Source organism: Zingiber officinale, chromosome 7B (genome assembly GCF_018446385.1).
Source record: "Zingiber officinale cultivar Zhangliang chromosome 7B, Zo_v1.1, whole genome shotgun sequence".
Lineage (NCBI taxonomy): Eukaryota > Viridiplantae > Streptophyta > Magnoliopsida > Zingiberales > Zingiberaceae > Zingiber > Zingiber officinale.
The window spans coordinates 93,766,769-93,788,000 of NC_055999.1; the positions used below are offsets into that span (position 1 = coordinate 93,766,769).

The 21,232-nt window shown below is 38.7% G+C and overlaps 2 protein-coding genes and 1 long non-coding RNA gene across 4 annotated transcripts; 1 reads left to right on the top strand and 2 right to left on the bottom strand.

The window, feature by feature from the left end:
• Positions 1-3,080: 3,080 nt before the first annotated feature.
• On the top strand, positions 3,081-4,775 carry LOC122006331. Its single transcript, XM_042561799.1, has 2 exons — positions 3,081-3,789; positions 3,877-4,775. Exons 1-2 carry the CDS (start codon positions 3,430-3,432, stop codon positions 4,573-4,575), a joined length of 1,059 nt encoding a protein of 352 aa, XP_042417733.1. The 5' UTR covers positions 3,081-3,429; the 3' UTR covers positions 4,576-4,775.
• Positions 4,776-6,568: 1,793 nt separating this feature from the next.
• On the bottom strand, positions 6,569-9,261 carry LOC122006334. Its single transcript, XR_006118678.1, has 2 exons — positions 9,071-9,261; positions 6,569-6,866 (listed from the first exon to the last, which is right to left on the bottom strand). It is a non-coding gene; the product is annotated as an uncharacterized LOC122006334 (long non-coding RNA).
• Positions 9,262-11,155: 1,894 nt separating this feature from the next.
• LOC122006332 (tryptophan synthase alpha chain-like) lies at positions 11,156-20,891 on the bottom strand. Of its 2 annotated transcripts, XM_042561800.1 has the most exons (9): positions 20,676-20,891; positions 19,795-19,941; positions 19,658-19,723; positions 18,449-18,557; positions 18,226-18,302; positions 12,830-12,907; positions 12,270-12,347; positions 11,552-11,611; positions 11,156-11,472 (listed from the first exon to the last, which is right to left on the bottom strand). In XM_042561800.1, the coding sequence occupies exons 1-9, from the start codon at positions 20,862-20,864 to the stop codon at positions 11,338-11,340; spliced, it is 939 nt and encodes a 312-aa protein (XP_042417734.1). In that variant the 5' UTR covers positions 20,865-20,891; the 3' UTR covers positions 11,156-11,337. The 2 variants fall into 2 exon arrangements, 1 of the variants encoding a protein (XP_042417734.1); XR_006118677.1 differs by having other exon boundaries at positions 12,270-13,172; positions 18,177-18,302.
• Positions 20,892-21,232: the final 341 nt, after the last annotated feature.

The window sequence follows — 21,232 nt, forward strand, 5'->3', positions numbered from 1 at the left end:
CGACAAGGGTCTCCCGTCCTTACCACCGGATCAATACTTTTTACAAATTCAAACTCAAACTTAAATATTTTGAAATTCAAAATTTTTAAATTCAAACTTAATAATTTTTAAAATTTAAAATCAAACTTTAAAATTAACTTAACTTTATCTTACACTCACACATAAGACAAACATATTTGATAACTTAGAAAAGACGATGATAGAAAATCAAGAAAATAGATAACAACTTTTATGTTTTTGTTTGTTTCTCATGTTAGACTCTAAGTCCTTCAAACTTAAATAATTTAGTTATTTTTTTAAGGTATTAATCAAAGAGGAGTGAAAAGAGTTAAGTTAAACATTTTTTTCTCAAAGTTAACATTTTTTTTTAAAATCTCAAAATTAAATACCCTTTTAAATTAAAGTATTTTTTTTAAATCTCAAAATTAAATATCTTTTTAAGTTAAAGTATTTTTTTTAAAAAAATTTAAAGTTAAATTTTTTAAAAGTAAGTTCTTTAAAAACGTCAAACTATTTTTAAAAAGAAAGTTTAAACCATTTTCGAAAGACAAACTTAAATATTTTTAGAAAAGCAAGTTTAAATATTTTTTTATATCTAGGTAAGTTTGTTTGAAATTTTTTTAACTAAGTTTTATTTACCTAAGTTTTTAAAGCTAAGTACTTAACTGAGTTTTTATTAAAATCTTTTTGAAACTAAGTACTTAACTACATTTTTTTAAAAAAAATCCTTTTCAAAGCTAAGTAACCCCTTTTTAAGCTAAGTTTATTTAAAGTGATGAATTCATAGGGACTTAAAGTTAAATTTTTGAAAGAGATTAAAAGTTAGTCTTTTTACTAGTTTTACAAACTAATTTCCTCTCTAGTATTATTTTTGATTTATGTAAAATGGAGAGAGAAAGGTTAAAAGTTAAGTTAAACATAACTTAATATTATTTTTGATGACTAAATTAAGGGGAGCATCTTTAATTTGCTCAATTGGTTTATTTATGCTCAATTTACGTACTTATGCTATATTTTTTTTTTATACTTTACTTAACTTTGAATTATATCTTCATAATAAAAAAGGAGAGATTGTTGGTACAGAAAGCACAAAACGATAGAAACTAAGTTTTAATTATAACAAAGGGTTCAAAGTTAATGTTTCTTGTTGTCTAATAAGGTTAACTGAGTTTGCAGGAAAGCCCTAAGTGATCTTAGATAAAAGAAGTCCTAGTTGATACTAGGCAAGTGGAAAGTTCTAGCTGCGGTTAGGCAACGAAGTCTTGGTCTAAGGGACTGTGCGAAGTCTTGGCGGGTCGAGGATTTTGGACGAAATCCTAGAGTTGATGACTCTAGGTGAAAATCCTGGGGGTCACGGGCATCAGGTGGAAGACTGGACGGGTCATGGATCAGACGTGCATCATAAAATCCTGAAGTCTCGGACGTTGAGGAAAAGTCTAGACGGTCTGGAGGACCGATTTGGCAAAAAATAATTTCTTCTGAGAGGAGTAGATGAGGGCACGTTCCCCGTTGAGGGAACAATATATGTCGATTTGATCTAGGGTTTTCGAGAAATTTGAAAGTAAAAACCGGACAGTCTGGAGACTATCAAGTAGCTTAATTAATCATATTTTATTATGCTAACTTTGTCTTGCAGGGTATATTTTATATTTTGGACTAATATGACTTGCAGGGAATGAAAAGCACAAAACAAGCTCGGATGAACAGTGTTCAAGGCGCTTCCGAGGTGGTTGGAGGGGCCTCAGGTGGCTTGGTCGAAGGCTCGTGAGAAGAGGCACGAAGGTGTCTTCTATGCGCCTGAAGGAGCTTTGGATACTGGATGGAAGACGCCTTCTATTAGCTTAAAGGTGCCTTCAAAGTGATACATTTCACAGATTGCAAAAGGTATCATCTCCGACACGATGGAGATAAGTTGCACCGCTGGAGGCACCTTCAATGGAGTTGAAGGCGTCTTCAGCACTCTATAAAACAAGTCCTCGAGGAGATGCATGAATAGAACTTGATTTCACAACTACTCTCTTGCGCGCTACTCCAAAGATGATCTGACGAAGTCATAACGCTACTCTGACAATTAGAAGCTCACAATTTCAACACCGTTGTTGTTGTTGGTATATTGTAATTAAATTACTGCACTTGTAATTTTACTATTTGTAATGTTTTTTTGAAATTATAGTGAAAACGATCAACGATCACGGACCTTGGAATAGGAGTCGTCACATACTCCAAATCATGTAAAAATCAAAAGTATTAATTTGACTTTTTATTTTTATTTCTTTTCCACTGTACTTACTATTTACACAAATTATTTTTAAATAAACATAAACGTCACTAGCACTATTCACCCAATACGTTTTGATGTTTATTTAATTTAGTATAATTTTAACAAATAAGGGATCTTATTTCCAAATATTCCAACCAAGACTTGACTCCAAGCCACCCACCACAATGTCGACATCTTCCTTTCATTTTGTTTTTTCCCTTCCAAACTACACAAGAAATTAATTGCACTTTATTTTATTTTATATTTTATATTTTTTCTCTCCTCTTTTATTTTCTTGCTTACTTTTGTACACGCAACGCATACAGACATTTAATTAAATCATTGACTTGTTCACGAATCTCCGCGTGAAAAAACAAAGAAACGATTAAATTAAATTAGAATAAAGTGAAAAGCGAGTGATTTGATTGGGCCCGCACGTTATGTTATTTACCGAAGTGCCACCCGTATCGTGGCCCCGGCGCGTTGATTTGTCAGCTGATACGGACGAAGCGTTACATGCTATACGCTGTCGGACTCGGTAACTTTTCTTGTGAATTTTCCGACATATGCCTCACATCGTAACGACTCTATAGCGGTTTTTATCCGTTTAATACGGAGCGTTATTTTGGACGGTTTTGATCGCGAGGACAGAGCCGTTGGCCCGTTGCTAATCAACAAAGCAGGGGCAATTTCGATGTTTAGATTCAGAACTAGGCCTATTTCAGTCTTTAGAATTTCTACAAGCGCGTCGGAGAAATATGTTTTGAAAAGGACACGTGGCGTGATCGTGATGAAATTTAAGGCACTCTGCGTGAAGTTGGGCAAGTACCGCACCCGAAGCCCGAGCGTGTCATTATTAACCTGCCCCCCTTCATAAAACTCCTCCGCTCGACTCCGCTCCTCCTAGACTGCGTCTCCTCCACCTCCTTCGCCGGAATCAATGGAAGAGATCACAGTTAGGTTACCGACCGTCGCCTGGAATTCGTCGGAGAACGTGATGTTCCTACTCCTTTGACCTCAAATGGATTTTTTGTGATTAGTAGCGGAGAATTTTTCGTTTATATTCTGACAAAAAATTTGTTGAAATCGGTGTTGAGTAGCGGGAGTAGTTGAGATTTGAGATCGGTGTGAGTAGGAAAGGTAGCATTTTGGTCGTGATCGTTTGATCGATGCATTTCCCGATGAAGATCCAGCCGATCGACGCCGGCGGAGCTGCGGAACTTGCTCAGAGGAGCGACCCAGCGAGGCCGGCGGCCAAGTCGCGGCTGAAGAGGCTGTGGCAGTTTCCGAGCGTTCTTAGGTCTTCCTCGGCTGAGAAGCTCGCCGGAGCCGGAGACGAGAGAGAAAAGAAGAGGGACGACGCCGGCGATCTAGATGCGATGCTTTTCCGCTTCAGCGAGGAAGGGAGCCACGAGAAACCGCCGAGGGGGCGCTGCATCTGCTTCAACGCCAATTTCGATGACAGCTCCGACGACGACTTCGAGGCCCGCGACGCAGATGCGCCTCCGGACGCCGCCGAGGTGATCAAGGTAGTGTGCGGTCTTTAATTTACCTCCCAAACTTCGATTCTGAGAGCATCGAGCTCGATTTCAAACGCGTGTGGCGGGATTTACTAGGGATTGGTGCCCTGCGCGAGCGTGACGGAGAGAAATCTCTTGGCGGACGCGTCGAAGATCTTGGAGAAGGCGGTCTCCGAGAACAAGCATGTTAGCCGGAGAATGGTGGTGGACGGTCTTCGCTCCGCAGGCTACGACGCCGCCATCTGCAAGTCTCAGTGGAATAAAAATCCCTCTTTTCCCACTGGGGAGTACGAGTACGTCGACGTGGTGGTAGCCGACGGCGGCGGGCACCGCCTCCTGGTGGACGTGGATTTCAAGTCGGAGTTCGAGGTGGCGCGGCCGACCAAGTCTTACCGCGCCGTACTCCAGAACCTCCCGTCGCTGTTCGTCGGCCCGCCCGACCGGCTCCAGCGGATCGTCGCCCTCGCGTCGGCAGCCTCGCGGCAGAGCCTGAAGAAGAAGGGCCTTCACGTTCCGCCCTGGAGGCGATCGGACTACATGCAAGCCAAGTGGCTCTCCCCTAGTTACCAGCGCACGACCGCCTTCGAAACCCAGGACGAGAACAGCTCCGGCGGCGGCGGCGGCGGCGGCAGCGTCATTCTCCGGTCGATCTCAGCACTTCATCTTTCCAACGAGTTCAACAGCTCCGCTGGGGAAGATGAGACCATAAAAGTGAAAACTGAGCCACGGGGAGCATCGCCGGCGAGCCCGAAGGCCGGTGATAAGCTCATCTCCGGCCTTTCTTCCATCCTCTAACAAGGGAAAAAAAAACTTTTTCTGTTTATCGAACTCTTTACTGCTGGCGAGGATTAGAATTCTAGCGAATCTACGGGTCTTCCATGAACTGTTCAACAAGAATATTGATCAAAGTTGAACTCTTTAACTCTTGGAAGACGAACATAATTTCGTCGTGTTTGTAATTAATGGATAAGAAAGCAATCTTTTGGTTGAGTCGAGTTGAGTTGTTGCAGCAGCTGACATTATTGTACCTATCGAAGTATTCTCCGTAGCTCTGCCATGACCCATGCTCTGTTATGTTTTGTTCTTGGAGGTTGCAAAAACCATGGCAGAGGTGGTCTCTCGAAGGGGAACAGAGAAGAAATTGCCCTCGTTCTCTCCGCTGAGACTGCAACTTCAAAGAGCTCCAAACTCCATGACAAGGAGAGTTCACTTCAAAGCCAAAGCTAAATTTCAATAATAATAATAAAAAAAAAGAGGTGAATGGAAGCCTCGTGCCTTCTCGATTGAACCGAAGAATAGGGATATGATATCCACTTTTGTGTCTTGTTATTACCAACTGTTCAGTGTTTTATCACTGCGTGTGGAATCATAAAGATATTTTAAGTGAGGAGAAGAATGGTCAGAGAGGTAAAAAAAAGTTGGATGTTCTGTTTTGTACTACTCTGAACATTGAATGGAGACAGTGGTCACCTGCTCCAAACAGAGACTTTGAAATGAGGGGTCGCAGTAATTAATTGTGGTCGGTGAAGTAAAGTTTGGCTCCCAAATCAAAGATTTAGCAAAAACACTATCTCTTGATCAGAAAAAATGGAAAGAATGGGGAACAGCAGATCATCACTTGGAACCCCTAACAATTAGCTAAATCTTTGGATGAGCCTATGGATAAAGACAACATTCAATAGTGTATAAAAACTAAGAGCTAACTTTGCTTTCAGGAAAGCAACTTGCCACCCTCTGCCATGACCTTTCCTTGCCTTCCTCAACACTGTTGGGGGTCATTATTGACATCTCCACCACCACCTTTTATTAAAGTCTCATCCATTAAAAGGGAGTTTCTGAACTCTGAAGAGACAGTACTGCAAAATCTCATGGCGAGCAAAAGCAAAGAAAAAGAAAAAGAGAACAGAAATGGGGACAAGTGTTTCTAAAGTTGTCACTGCATCATTTGCTAGACTGAAACAAGGAAAGCAGTGCCCTTTTTTTACCCTCGCTTGGTTTCCCACCTACAAAGCATACTGTTCTTGGAGTTTACAGTGCCTGGAAAAGGAATTCACTGCACTGTGGCATTCTGTGCACCTCACCGTGCTTGTGCTTATTGCCAGGGATTTGTTTGGGTTTTGGAAGTCATGTCGAAAGAGGTTTTATTGGACAAAAGACTGGTTTTTAGTGATTAGAGATGTCAATTGGCATCGAGGTGTGATTGGGTGTTCTAGGAAAAGATATTTTATAGAGCAGAAAATTGCTTGTGAGTAACTAGAGATGTCAAACTCTGAAACGAGATCAATGACAGGCATAGTTCAACAAGTCATGGGTTGTGCTCACCAGTGCCAATGAAAACAACTCGCACTGAGTCCACAAGCAAACATAAAGAAGCCTTTGTCTCATCCCTACTCAAAACCCAAGAGTCGCTCAGGGCTTTAGTCTGAAACTTACCTTATCAAATCTAGATATTTTTCACCTTCCTAGCACATTGGCTAATCATTTAATGCTGGTGCTCGCAAGTGCTCATCTTGACTGCTGCACCACATTGGTTACGTCTAGCAATAAACATTACGCTCAAGCAATAAAGGGTCCTGAGTGAGGCACAACTAGTGCTCCAACAAATAGACTTCAAAAAAAAATTAAATCACAAAATGCTCGGAAGAACTTCCTCTGGAGACTGGAACCAATATCATGTGAGTATGTTGGCATAACATTTTGTAACTGCATGGACGTGTACCAAAATGCATAGATCAATTGACAGAATTCGAGTGATTTATTTATTCAGTGCTCAATGCATGGACAAATCTAAAAGATGAAGTAGTCAATATGTTAAGGGTTTCTAAGTATTTTTATTTAACAAGATATGTGCCGATAGATATGTTAAAGAAACGTAAACATTGAGGATACAAGGGATTACTTGCAATTAAACATCACAAGTTATTACTATGCCAAACAGCAAAAGAAGTTTGCAATTACCCTAAACTTGAACATCAAAGCATTCATTGCTGCTGCTTCTTTTGGGCACGTTCTCGGGCCACCATCTCTCTAAATTCCTCTGGTGAAGGTGGGCGGGGACCCTCAGGTGGATAAACTACATAAGATCGCTGCATAAAAGATCACATATGCATGTTAAATTTTTTTTTAAAAAAAAGAAACATAGATGACTTAAAAATACATTAAGACAACCGAGGTGCCAATTTTGAAACTCCTTAGTCCTTACAAACTCAATACTATTGATTGTTTGGATAAAACTTGCAAAAAAAAAAAATATGCAAGAACACAAAATTTTGCTGTTCGCAAAACTGAGCTGGTATCATCAGTCTGCACTTAGAACTAAACCTTCAGAAAAGAACCGCAAAAACCAAAATGAATCATGATTTAGAACCCACATAATCAACAAATTATAGAGTAACTGGGCTGTTCACCATCATCATAATATTTTTTGGATTCTCATATATTTCCCTGGACGTACTTTGGAGGACATTTGCATATTTTGTCAGAAGTCCCAAGACACTGTTGGGCAGAAAGTAATTGCAACAGGGTAAAGCACAGAGCATTTTTTTTTTCTTTTTATTATTACATATAACTGACTTCAAACTGAAACGACGCTCACTTAGTCATACACAATCTTGGCCCACCTTATACTGCTGTCTACAAATTTTGGTGCAACATATCAAGTTTAACAATTTGTTCCATGGTCAGGAGCACGTGCAGCATATACACTTCAGTGATCCAAAACCTACACCCCTAAGAGTGCCCAAGTTTTAGGACTTTCCATCCTTTTCAGTGTGGCTGGGGTTTTACGTTAAAAATATATACTAGTCATGTAGGAGCCACATCTTGTTTGCAGAGGTAGTTGGAGACCCCATTACAGAGTGGAGAGTTATATTCATGGGGAGTTTTAAGTGCACGAGGTAAGGTTTGTTTTTTTTTTCTTCCTTCCGTTCGTGATGAACGAGGAGCCATGTAATGACAGAGTGTCTTTGAACACAGTTTCAGCAGTGACTTATTTAAGTTTACTCTAATATCATATAGGCTTGGATTGAAGGGGAGTATTGGCGCAAGTAAAGTTACTGCCGTGTGACCTAGAGATCACGGGTTCGAGTCTGGAAACTGCCTCTTGCAAAGGAGGGTAAGGTTGCATACAATAATCCCTTCGACCCGACATTGGTGGGAGCTTCAGACACCAGGCTATCCTTTATCATATAGGCTTGGATTCCTAGAATAGAATAAGCTTAGACTGAATCACAATATACCAATCTTGATTTTTTTTAAAAAATCTTGCATTAAAGGACGTCATGGAACGGGAGCCTTGGCGCAATGATAAAGTTGTTGTCATGTGATCAAAAGGTCACGGGTTCGAATACTGAAAACATCCTCTTGCAAAAAGTAGGGTAAGACTGCGTACAATGGATCCTTCCCCGGACCCCGTATGGCGGGAGCTTCGTGCAATGGGCTGCCTTTTTTTATTTATTTATTAAAGGACGTCATGCTTGATTGCACAAATTGTGTTGCTTCTACAATGAGGGATGAAGATTATACACATGCCTTTTTGGTGGAGCTAATTTTTGTGAATTAGGTGCACTGTCTCAAATCTACAAAAGATGTTCTGAGGCATCTGATTCAAATTCAAACATCTAGCTTATAAGGGTAGATTCTGGCAGTGGTTTCTTGATGGTATTGATACCAATAGATGGTGTTTGGCCAACATACAAATCGATAGAAGCCAAGGGTAAACTGTAAGCATAGATGATTAGATTTGTCGGTCAAAACACTTCTCCAATCAGCCTCCACCAGAAGCAATCATAATTGTCAGAACAACCAATTTGTTTAGACATACAAGTGACGCCACCAGAAAGTCTCATGAGAAGAAACTCACACTTAAAAGTAACAAGATAGCATAGCCCCATGTTGACAGATGAGTAACAAGCAAAGTAGACAATAAATGAATGCTTAACTGCTTAACCACTTCCAATTTCTTCGAACTCCATTATAGATAAATCTTACAACTCGTGTCCTTAATGTTCACAAAATCATTTCATCGTTCGATATCCAAATTGTCCATGACCAATTTACTTTCCAACGACGGAAACTGACGCAAACGCCCTAAACCCTAAAATCTCTAATTCAGCGTACGAGGGGGAAAAAACAAATCGAACAGCGGCCATTTCATTAGCACTAAAAAAAAGCAAAATACAAAGAACAGTTTTTTTAAGTTATCTTGTTTTCTTGCGATCTCGAACAGAAATGAACAAGATTTTCAATGGACGGAACAAAAAAAGAGGAAGGAAGATGGGAGAGAGCGTACGAAGCCCATGAGCTTGTGGATGGTATCGGAGTCGGTGGTAGCGTATGTGAGGGCGCCGGGGATCGATAAGTACAAGGCGAACTTGCCGACCTCCAGCCATCCCTTAGACGCCCAGATCGACGACATCTCAGCTTCCCCCTTTCTTTCTCTCTTTCCTCAGAACTCGCTGTGAGTAGTGCGTTCTAAATCTCGATCGCTGCTATACGAAGCGACTAAATGAAATCATATGACGTGGCTCGGACCTACTGTACCTTATCGGCTCATCTTGAACCGAAAACCAAGTCCAGGGTACTGATGTGCCCCACCAGTATGGCAAAACATGTCCAACCAAAATAAGGGTAATGAACTCAGTAGGATCGCCGCGTAGCGGATGTAACTCGGCAAGTATTCCAAGTTCCTATAAATTTAGGGGGCATTTGGTTTAGGAGAATAGGAGTGAGAAATAAAAATGGGAATCATTGATTGTCATTGTTAATGTTTGGATTATAGAAATAAAAATATAAATAAAGGAATAAATTCTTGAAATTGGATAATAACTCATTCCCATGTACCTCCCCTTCAATGAGCCATTACCCTATTTTCATCAATCAAAATATTCCCTTATTCCAAAAATACCCTTCACCTAAAATTAAAATTTTTTCCCTTAATATCAAATATTAAAATATATTTATTTATTTTTTTCTTTCATATCACTTCTTTTTCCTTGTTCTCTCTCATCATATTTTCTCTCTCATCATTTTATCACACACTTTCTCTCTTCTATCACACTCTCTTTCCTCTTTTTTCTCATTACACTTTCTCTCTCATCATACTTTCTCTCACCTCAATCTCTTCCATCGCACTCTCTTCCTTTTTTTTTTCTCATCATACTTTCTCTCTCCTTAATCTCTCTCATCACACTATCTTTTCTCTTTTTTTCTCATCACACTTTCGCTTTCATCACACTTTCTCTCTCCTCAATATCTCTTGTCACACTCCCTCTTTTTTTTCCTCAACATACTTTCTCTCTCATCATACTTTCTCTCTCCTCAATCTCTCCCATCACACTCACTGTTCTTTTTTTTCTCATCACACTTTCTCTCTCATCATACTTTCTCTCTCACCATACTTTCACTCTCCTCAATCTCTCTTATCACATTCTTTTTCCTCATTTTTCTCATTACATTTTCTCTCTCTTCATCCTCTCCCATCATACTTTCTCTCACATCATATTTTCTCTCTCATCTTCTCTCATCATGCTCTCTCCTATCAGACTTTCTTTTCTCATTTTCTCTCATCACACTTTCTCTCTTTTCATTCTTTCTCATCATACTTTCTCTCTCATCATTTTCTTTCATCATATTTTTCTCTCACATTCATCTTTCTCTCACATCTGATTTTTTCTCTTATTTTCCTTTAAGGGTAAAAAAGAAAATTTTGATTTATTCCGATAGAAAATATGCAACTAACCAAACATTACTTTTAAGAGTGATATCCATGCTCATACCCATTTTCATTCCACAATACAATGATTCTCATTCCGATTCCTATTTTTAGGAAAGAACCAAACATCTGCTTCTATTTCTAATTTCTATTTTATATAAGCAATTTTCTCAAAAAGATTTTTTTTCTCTCTCCCATTTTTATTAATTAACTTTTTTTATATACATCTTCGCTCCTAAGTCCCATCCCCGGAGAAAATTGATTTTTTTTTAGATCCAATCCAACCAATCGAAGTTTTCAATTAAGTAAACCATACGAATAAAATATCAATTACTTTAATTTTTAACCATATTAACCAAACATGTCTCCACAAGACATAATCAATTTATTTAATTTAATCAAATTAGAAATTTAAAAACTAAACCGAATTATCCAAAATAATTAATATCCTCTTTAAAAAAAATTGAATTCCTAAAATAATCTAGCTAAACATTAAAATTAATTTAATTTAATCAAACTTTTCTCACCCCTACACCCCTTTATTAAATTTTAATTAAAAGTTAATCAAATATCTTAAAACTATTATCTTATAATTATTTAAAATTCATAATAAAGTGAAGTAGACTAAGATAATGTCAAACATCTTATACTTGCTAACAACAATTTGGAGTAGCAAAGAAGGTAAGAAATTTAATAGTGTTAATACAAAACTAGGAGAATTCCACTCATTTTGCATGTTAAGTTGTTTCTTGATGGAGCCAATTTACATGCTAATTCCTCAAAAACAAGAAGAGAACAACCACACCAAGGGAAATAACTCTATTGAGACTGAAGAAATCTCAGTCTCAGGGCAGAGCAGCCTTCAAGGACCTAGTGAAGGATTCAAGTTCTTTCAACCCTTCTTCTGGGGATTTCGCCTCGCCTAAAAGTTTCACTATTGCACTGCCAACGATCACACCATCAGCTCCCCATCCAGCTACCTACAAAATCAAACTGGTAAAACTCTCATAGCACTTGGGAAAAAAAAAGAAAAGAACACAAAATTATCGAGCAACCGACCTGTTTCACATGCTCTGGTTTAGATATGCCAAAGCCAACTGCAACTGGTTTAGTTGTGGCCTGGAAATAGCAGAAAAACATGTGTGACTTCAAGGAAATGCAGAGCAGGCAATCATGAAAGGTAGAGTTTATTCACTTAACAACATGAAACCCTGCAGTCTAATCTTCACGACCAAATCTACATGATTTGATCAGCTTTGTTTCTTTAAATTAAGTCAGCAGTTGAATTTAGAAAAGAAGGAATGTAACGTGTGCCAGTACGTATATCACTGTTTTCCTGCAGAATATCTAAGGTTGGCATCTGTTTACACACCATACTCCAAACATGAATGAAACTGTCATTCTTTATAGTGGCTACCAATTTATCTATTGGCGAAACTCCGATTTCCTATTTGCATCATTGACCTGAAATACTTGAGCTGCTGCTAATCTATAACTTCATAAGGATGTTAGCCACATACTCGGTTTTCTCCAGCTGATATTGCTAGTGAAGTCTATGCAAGCATTTATACAAATACATGAAGTTTATGCCATTGCTTCATGATACTAGGTGCAGTTGCAAACTGAGAAGTGGGGTGTTCTCTGGTTTAGTCCTTTTGAAAATCTCAGGTGTCTACTCGAACTTGAAGTTGAGAAATAAAATAACTTGTATGACTCCAACCTCCAACAATGATGATTGGAAAGGCAAAAGAAGGCACCTGACATGGAGGTGGCATACCTCTTTAATCTCTTGCAGGAGAGATTGCACACGTGAACTAACAGATGTACGGGCACCAGTAACTCCAACAGAGCTAACCTACACAAAGCAAAATTAAAGATCAAAGAAATTAAGAACTACAACAACTATGTGAAGATTTATGAGGTTTTAGTAGCTAGAGAGGCTTAAGTTCACTGTGCTAAAAAGTTTTAAGATTATCAGGAAATGGATGATAAATAATTGCTCTACTACTTAAGCAGTGAAGCCAATTTATTGAGATAGAAGATTGCAGGTGGTTTAATTTCACATTCCAAGAGAAATGAGTGGAAACTAGGCTTACTGTAACTCACTGCATCAAACTAATTTAAAAAATTCGACATATCTACTAGATTCAATGAAACCCATGGAATACATATCCAGCATCAAAATTCAACAAAATGCATCAGGAGATAATCTCCCTAGTGAAAATATAACTCCATCTTTTTAACACTTTTTTAGTCCTGGTTATGCTTGCTTATCTGTCATTTGATATCAGGCACCCTATATAAAAGTGTAGATAAGCTGAAAAATGAAATAATTACCAAGTAAACAAATCCTTGTGAAGCTTGTACAATTCCTTTCATTCTTTCTGTTGGGGTGGTAGGTGTTGTAAGAAGCACCTGCAGGGCAATGTGATAGTACATACTGAAAAGGCACCACAATGCATCGACAAGCTAAATGTTTATCATTGGATATGAAACAATACCCTAGTGTTGTGATTGTATAGCCTTTTTTCCTTTTTTATTTTCAGTTTAGGAGAATATTCTCTTTTATCTAGCCAAAGGTAATGATAACAAACTCTAACTTTCTTACCAACAAAATTTTTTTTGATAAGAACCACAACGAAGAATTCTGGAAGATTAATAATGATAAAAAGGGTCATATGTACTGTTGTGAGAAGCAAGGGTAGATAAGTCTTTTTATCTTTTGTTAATAAGTTGATGCTTAGGGTTGTGTGGCTATATAAGCATATGTAATTCTCCTGAATTATAATGAATATTAAAAACTTTTTATTTCAATATGGTATCAGAGCAAAGTTCCGATCCCTAACCCTAACCCTAGCCGTCGGCGCATCTTCTTCCTCTTTGCCCTAGCGCCGACCAAGCTTTCCTCTTCCTTTCTTCATCGCGATCTCCTGGCGCCGACCAAGCTTTCTTCCCTTCTCTCTGCCACGTGTGGATCTTCTTCCCAAAGGTGCCCACAAGGTTTCCGGCGCTCAACTTCATCGGAAAAACTACAGTAATCTGCTGGTCACCGGAGAGCAGCAGCTTCTTCAAACTACTGTGAATTCCTGCACTTCACCTTCTCTCGAATTCTTTTTCTTCAGCCCAGTCTACTGCCACCGCCCCTTCCAGAAAATTTTTAATGGCGGACAACGCTAGCGAAACCTCAGAGATTTCTGCGAACCCTATGTCTTCTTCAGGACAGGTACAACCGGTTTTCACAATGGCAGGCACTGGAGGGTCCGGTCTTCAGATAGTATCAGAAAAATTGTCTGAGACAAATTATGTATCTTGGGCAGTTGCTGTTGAACTTTATGTCGAAGGCCATGAAAAACTTGATATTCTTCATGGCACTAAAGTGAAACCAGATGAAAAGGATCCTAGTTTTCGCACTTGGCGACGTGACAATATTCAATTAATGACTTGGATGCTTAACTCTGTTAATTCTGGCATCAAACAAGTCATTCTTCATAACAAAACAACGTACGACATGTGGAAGACACTGGAGCAGATGTATGGACGTCGACATGATATGCTGCGTACTTATCAGATCAGCAGTCAAATTTTCAAACTTGAACAAGGTTCTATGTCAGTCACCAACTATTTTGCTACTCTGAAGGGACTGTGGGATGAGTTTGACTACTACCGGATGGAAAATTGGAGTTCCACTGATGATCATCAGAGATATTTAAAGCTTCTGGAAAAAGACAGAATTATTAAATTTTTAGATGGACTTACTGCAGAGTTTGAGAGTTTAAAAGGGCAAATTCTTGGTCTTGATCCTACTCCTTCTCTAGAAAAGGTTTACTACAAAATTCTAAGTGAAGAAGGTAGAAAAAGGACCATGAACAACAAGGGGATTTCCACTGGAGGTCCTCCGATTGGGGAGACCTTTGTCTTTATTGGTTCTGCAAACAAGTTTCGGCCTGGGGGAACTAAAAGACAAGGGGACAGATTTTGTCGGCACTGCAAGAGAACTAATCATGATTCAGATTTCTGTTGGGAAAAATATCCGGAAAAGAAACTTGAAAAATTTAAGCACAATGCTAAGAAGGCTCCTAATAGTAGTAATATTGCTATCCAAAAGTTAGAAAGTGAAGAGACTATTGGTTCCTCTGTGTCCTCTATCACGGGATTGTCTTCTACTGATATTGTTAACCTCCAACATCTTCTCTCTCGGCTTCAGGCTTCATCTTCGGCCTCTACTCCTGCAGATTCTACTCCGTTTCAAGCGCACATAGGTATCCGTGGCCTGGGATTAAGTGTTACTGGTCCCAGTTCTTACAGCCCCTGGGTCATTGATTCAGGAGCTACGGATCACATGACAAATGCTGCTAACTCCTTTATTTCTTATTCTTTATCCTCTGGGCAGGAGAAAGTGATCATTGCAGATGGAACCAAAGCCACTGTTACTGGCAAAGGTTCCATAAAACTTACGGATCATTTTTTCCTATCCTCTGCACTTCACGTTCCTTCCGTCTCTATTAATTTACTTTCTGTTAGTAGCATTACTAAACAACTACAATGCTCCGTAACCTTTTTCCCTGATCATTGTGTCTTCCAGGATCTCGAGACCAAGCAGACGATTGGGACTGGATGTGAAGTAGGGGGTCTTTATTATTACCAGCTTGAAACAACATCTGTTCTGAAATCTGCAGCCAAGTGTTTGGGAACTAAGCATCAAGAAATTCTTTTATGGCATTCTCGGTTGGGACATTTGTCTTTTCAGTCTTTGAAAATTTTATTCCCTAGTCTGTTCCTTTCTGTTTCTCTTCAGTCATTTTAATGTGAAATCTGTCAGTTATCCAAACATTATAGAACACATTTTTCTGAGTCTTTAAAGAAGAGTTTGTCTCCATTTGATCTTGTTCATTCGGATGTGTGGGGGCCCTCTCCTGTGGATGACTATCGATATTTTCTATCTTTTATTGATGACTACACCCACTGTACATGGCTGTATTTGATGAAAACCAGGGAAGAAGTTCCTCGTCTCATTCAAAATTTTTGTATAATGGTTGAAACCCAATTTAACTCAAAGGTGAAGGTTCTTCGTTCTGACAATGCCCGTGAGTACTTTGCACCGTCTCTAAATACTTTTTTTGAAGACTCAGGAATTCTTCATGAGTCATCTTGTCCCTACACACCACAACAAAATGGAGTGGCCGAGAGAAAGAATCGTCATATTCTTGAAGCAGTCCGTGCACTTTTATTTCAACGTCACTTACCCAAATATTTCTGGGCTGATGCTGTTCTTGCCGCTGCTTATCTCATCAATCGATTGTCATCTAAAGGTCTCGGGAACTGGTGTCCTCTCACTATTCTTCATCCTAGCGTAGAGTTGTTCTCCCTTACACCTCGGGTTTTTGGTTCACTTTGTTTTATACATGTTCTTGGTCCCAAATCCTCTAAACTTGATCCTCGTTCTATACGAGGAGTTTTTATAGGGTATTCCACTTGCCAGAAAGGCTACAAGTGCTTTGATCCTATTACTAGGACGAGATATATCTTGAAGGATGTTACTTTCTTTGAGTCTGAGTCTTATTATTCTCCCCAGTCTCATCCTCAGGGGGAGAATATTACCTCTTCCTTTGTGCCTCAAGTGGTCGTTCCTCAAGTTCCTCAAGTGGTTTCTTCTCCTATTCCACTGGATGTCATAGAAAATAGAAAAGATGCCCCATCACTGGGAAAAGATGCTCCATCACTGGGAGCACAGTCTTCACCAGATATTATTACTTATAAACGACGAAGACACAAGCAAGAACCTCCTATTGATCGGCTGGTTGAATCGGATGCTCTGGCTCCTGATCCTGTGAAGCAGTTATCCTCATCAATTGAGCCAACCGCACCTCTAAATATGAACGAGCTGGACCTTCCGGTTGCTGTTAGAAAAGGTGTCAGGTCATGTACTCAACATCCTATCTCCAACCATGTTTCATACTCTCGTTTGTCTCCTTCATATCATGCATTTGTTTCACAATTATCAAACCATGCTATACCTTCTTCCTATTATGAAGCTGTAAGGGATTCAAGGTGGCAGGAAGCAATGAACGAAGAAATGGAGGCTCTTAACAGAAATGGTACTTGGGAATTAGTTGATCCCCCAAAGGGGAAGAACTTGGTTGGTTCTAAATGGGTCTATGCTATCAAGTATAACTCAGAGGGTGAAGTGATTAGATATAAAGCCAGACTTGTTGCCAAGGGATTCACCCAAACATATGGGGTAGATTACTTGGAAACTTTCGCACCAGTTGCAAAGCTGAACTCGGTCAGGGTAATTCTTTCTCTTGCTGCTCAATATGATTGGCCTCTATTTCAGTTAGATGTTAAAAATGCCTTCTTGAATGGTGACCTTTATGAAGAAGTATACATGTTGCCACCGCCTGGAATTGAAACAAAAGGAAAGGTTTGCAAGCTAAGAAAAGCTTTGTATGGGCTTAAACAATCTCCCAGAGCATGGTTTGATAGGTTTTGCAAAGTCATGATATTGTTTGGTTTTAAACAAGGGAATGCTGATCATACACTCTTTATAAAAAGGAAAAAGGACAGCACTACCATTCTTTTGGTTTATGTTGATGATATGATAGTTACAGGGGATGATGAGGTAGAAATCCAGGCTCTTAAGTCCAAGTTAACATCAGAATTTGAAATTAAAGACCTTGGATCATTGAAGTACTTCCTGGGTATTGAAGTCGCTCGATCAAAGGAAGGAATCTATGTATGTCAGAGAAAATATGTGTTGGACTTACTCAAGGAGACAGGGAAGCTGGGTTCTCGGCCAGCGTCTACTCCTATAGAAGTAAATCATGATCTTACTAGTTCTAGTGGGGAAGATCTTACAAGTCTGGAAAAGGGAACGTATCAAAGGCTGGTTGGAAAATTACTCTATTTATCTATGACTAGGCCTGACATCATCTATGCTGTTAGTGTAGTAAGCCAGTACATGCATGCTCCTAAAACTATCCACATGAAGGCTGTTGACAGGATTCTAAGGTACTTGAAATCATGTCCTGACAAGGCTTGCTGTTTAAAGGAGGTGGTGATCTGAAGGTAGAATGCTATTCTGATGCAGACTGGGCTGGTTCTCGAGATGATAGAAGGTCCACTTCTGGCTATTGCACTTTTTTGGGAGGAAACTTGGTAACTTGGAGGAGTAAGAAACAAAATGTTTGTGCACGGTCTAGTGCTGAAGCTGAATATCGAGCCATGGCACATGGTCTTGCAGAGATGTTGTGGCTGAGTTTTCTGTTGACAGACATATGATTAAAGGTTGAATTACCTCTCAGGTTGTATTGCAACAACAAGGCAGCAATCAATATTGCAAATAATCCAGTACAACATGACCGGACTAAACACATTGAGATTGACCGTCACTTTATTCGGGAGAGACTTGATTCTGGAGAGCTATGTCTGCCTTATGTTAAGTCTGAGGATCAACTTGCTGATATGTTTACAAAAGCTATACCCCAAGTTGTGTTTGACTCTTCTCTTAGCAAGTTAAACATGTTTGATATATATGTTCAACTTGAGGGGGAGTGTTGTGAGAAGCAAGGGTAGATAAGTCTTTTTATCTTTTGTTAATAAGTTGATGCTTAGGGTTGTGTGGCTATATAAGCATATGTAATTCTCCTGAAATATAATGAATATTAAAAACTCTTTATTTCAACATGTACAAAATTAGTAGATAAAGTAAGAATGAAGATATCATGGAGACTTACCAGCTCAATTTTATGCCTAACAGCTTCCTTTCTTAAATTCTCAGTCTCCTCTAAAGGGACATCAGGCACCACAAGCCCTGCAAAATAGCAGACGTGCTAAATAAATAAGCCAAAAATTTAATTGACTGGTTTCAGAGAACAAACAACATATTTGAATGAGAAAACTATGCCAAATATGGTGAAAAGGTGACACCAAATGCATGGTTGAGATAGGTAAAATTACCCCGAACACCAACATCTTTTATAATAGACATGAACTTATCGATTCCCCGCTTCAGAATTGGATTGTAATATGTAAAGAGAGCAATTGGACATGAAAGTTCAGGTACAACCTGCTTGCACACGATAAATGGCAATAAATTAGAAGTTAAAGCAATTGAAATGCAATACTTGAACTCAAGTATGATTAATACAACAACAAACCATGAGTTCCAATTATTTGGGACCATAAGAAACGTAATAAAAAGAGAATGTATAAAAGAAACTTATTGTGTAACAAGAAGAAAATGGTTGTGAACAAATACACCTACTAACACATTGACAATAGTCTCTTGCATTTTCATTTCATTAACCAAGTCCTACAGAACATTGTCTAGTCCATGGTGCACTCACGTTCAGAGCCCCAAAATCAGGGCCAGAGCATCATCTATATCACAATCCCCGACTTCCATAATTCAAAAAAGAATATGAAGCCTTTGATACATAGCATACACTGGCATGATACAACACACTAGTATAACACTGACATTTTGGGCAACAATGTACTACCATGACAAACCATATTAACACAGTACACAACAAAATCTGTGCAAATTTTAAGCTTGCAAAGTACTAGCACAAAATACAGATTCCAGTAGTAATCATTTTTGGTGGTCAAACCTAATGCACCCAATCCTAAATGATCCAAGTAATCATATGTGCATATTAGTGTAGCAAAAGAACATTATAAAAAAGACAGAGAGATCATTATGAACAAACACAAACATTGGAAACAAGATAGATTACACCCACCTCACTATTTAAAATGCCCAACTCATGCTCTCTTCATTTTTTATCCCAACTCGCACAGTATGTAAATTAACTACAACAAATGATCTCTTAGTACAATAAATACTATCATGAGCATATCATATTATTTCTCATTGTTTCTCAACCACATGCTTGATTTCTTGTAAGTTATGATGACTTTCATGTGTCCTTTACCATTATCCTACAATATGAAGCTAATATTTCTTTTTTAGCATGTAGTAGTTTTTTCACAATTTAAAAAATTACTCAGAAAGAGCCAAAAATACTATTCCCTGAAGAAAGAACTTTAAAAAAAAAGGCATGGAAAAATTCTATCTTTTCCATTAATTAAATTCTCATTAAACAAATCAATGCAAAGTACAATCCACTAACAAGAATGAGTTAATGCTTATGGTAGGCATACCTCCCTTAACATTGAGATAACTCCATCAAAATTTGTGCCTTTTGCCAGAGCCCGTGTGGCAGCCGCCTAACATACATTAGATATGTATCAGACAATTAAACATACTATCATCAAGCAAATGAAGAAGGGCTGAGTACCTGGATTACAGGCCCATCTGCCAATGGATCAGAATAGGGAATCCCTAATTCTATCAAGTCTGATCCAGAAGAATCAAGAACTTTAAGTGCTTTTGATGTCGTGGATAGATCAGGATCTCCAGCAGTAATAAAGGGAATAAATGCAACCTATTGATAATGAGAGAGATTATTTAACTACCAATTACAGAATGAAAAGTAATTCGAATTCGGTACCAGCATATGACAGCATCACAGCAAGTCCAAAAAACAAAGAATATCCTATCAAGTATTGCCAAAGGTACATTGTTCAAAAAAATCCAAGCTAATATTAGTAGACTCATTTCATTTCCAAAAAAGTAAAGCAAATATAGAATCATCTTGATTTCTAAAGCAATACTATCACTCTGTTCGTGAGGTTTGGCTAAACCACTAATGCCCCGTGCCAATCCACTCACGAACATGGAAAATTATACCTGTGATTGGAAAAGCATGTACATCAGGGTGCCACTCTTTTACAGTCTTATGGCTAAAATTATTTAACATTGAGAGACCAAATCTGAATGTACTACAATCACAACAAAAATCATAAAACATAGCGATTTAATTCGATATGATAGAAAAACGTGAAATGAGAGTGCTTCCAAGTGCAATTTCTCATCATTTTCCAGAGAAAACTAACAAAGGTTTTCTTTTTCTTTTTATTATTCAGACAAACTAAATAAAACATGGATCAAACCCATCGGACCAACTAGGCACTATAAGTCTAAAAGCAACAATATTTCAAGCGAACGACCAGAGCAAGCAGGATTCCGTCTCCATTCCGACAAACTAAGAAAAACTCAAATCAACAAGAAATTACGAAACCCTGAGAATAAGACATAAAAACTAGCATCTCCTATCACCTTATTTTTCTCCTTCAACCGGGAGAAGATCTCGGAGATCGCAGGCGCCGACGCGACGCTGAGAGATGCCATTGGCGTGCAGGATCGTCCCCAAGAGATCGACGTGGAGGATGGTCGACAAGAGAACGAGATACCAGAGGAGCTCCTGAGGGGCAGCAGAGAGAGTGATGCCTTGGAGGCGACCACCATAGTGGCTCCCTTCGGATGGGTCTAATAGGGAGGGTGAGGAAAACGGCAGAGCCATAAGAGGAAGAGAGCAAAAGGTCGAGGAAAAGACAATTCTACGCAATTCATATCCCCACAAATATACCTTAACATTTTATTGGAGGATCATTGTGGGTCACGATGTGAGGTCTCGAGAAGACAAACTAGTGTGTATTTTTGAAAAAAGGGGTATATATATATATTATGGTATGGTTGTTTTTAAAATAATTTTAATAAAAACTACTTTAAAATACTCTGCTATTACACTCAAAGTACTATTGTTTAATCTTTTATTTATATAAAAGTTAAAACTAATTATCGTAATTATTAATTCAAAAATTGGATGAGCTGAA

Coding starts and splice junctions, on each gene's coding strand:
- LOC122006331 (XM_042561799.1), top strand. CDS start 3,430: ATGCATTTCCCGATGAAGATCCAGCCGATCGACGCCGGCGGAGCTGCG. Junction 3,790..3,876: donor ACGCCGCCGAGGTGATCAAG/GTAGTGTGCGGT, acceptor GGGATTTACTAG/GGATTGGTGCCCTGCGCGAG.
- LOC122006332 (XM_042561800.1), bottom strand. CDS start 20,864: ATGGTGGTCGCCTCCAAGGCATCACTCTCTCTGCTGCCCCTCAGGAGC. Junction 18,303..18,448: donor AAAAGATGTTGGTGTTCGGG/GTAATTTTACCT, acceptor GCTATTTTGCAG/GGCTTGTGGTGCCTGATGTC. Junction 12,908..18,225: donor TTAGGCATAAAATTGAGCTG/GTAAGTCTCCAT, acceptor ATTGCCCTGCAG/GTGCTTCTTACAACACCTAC.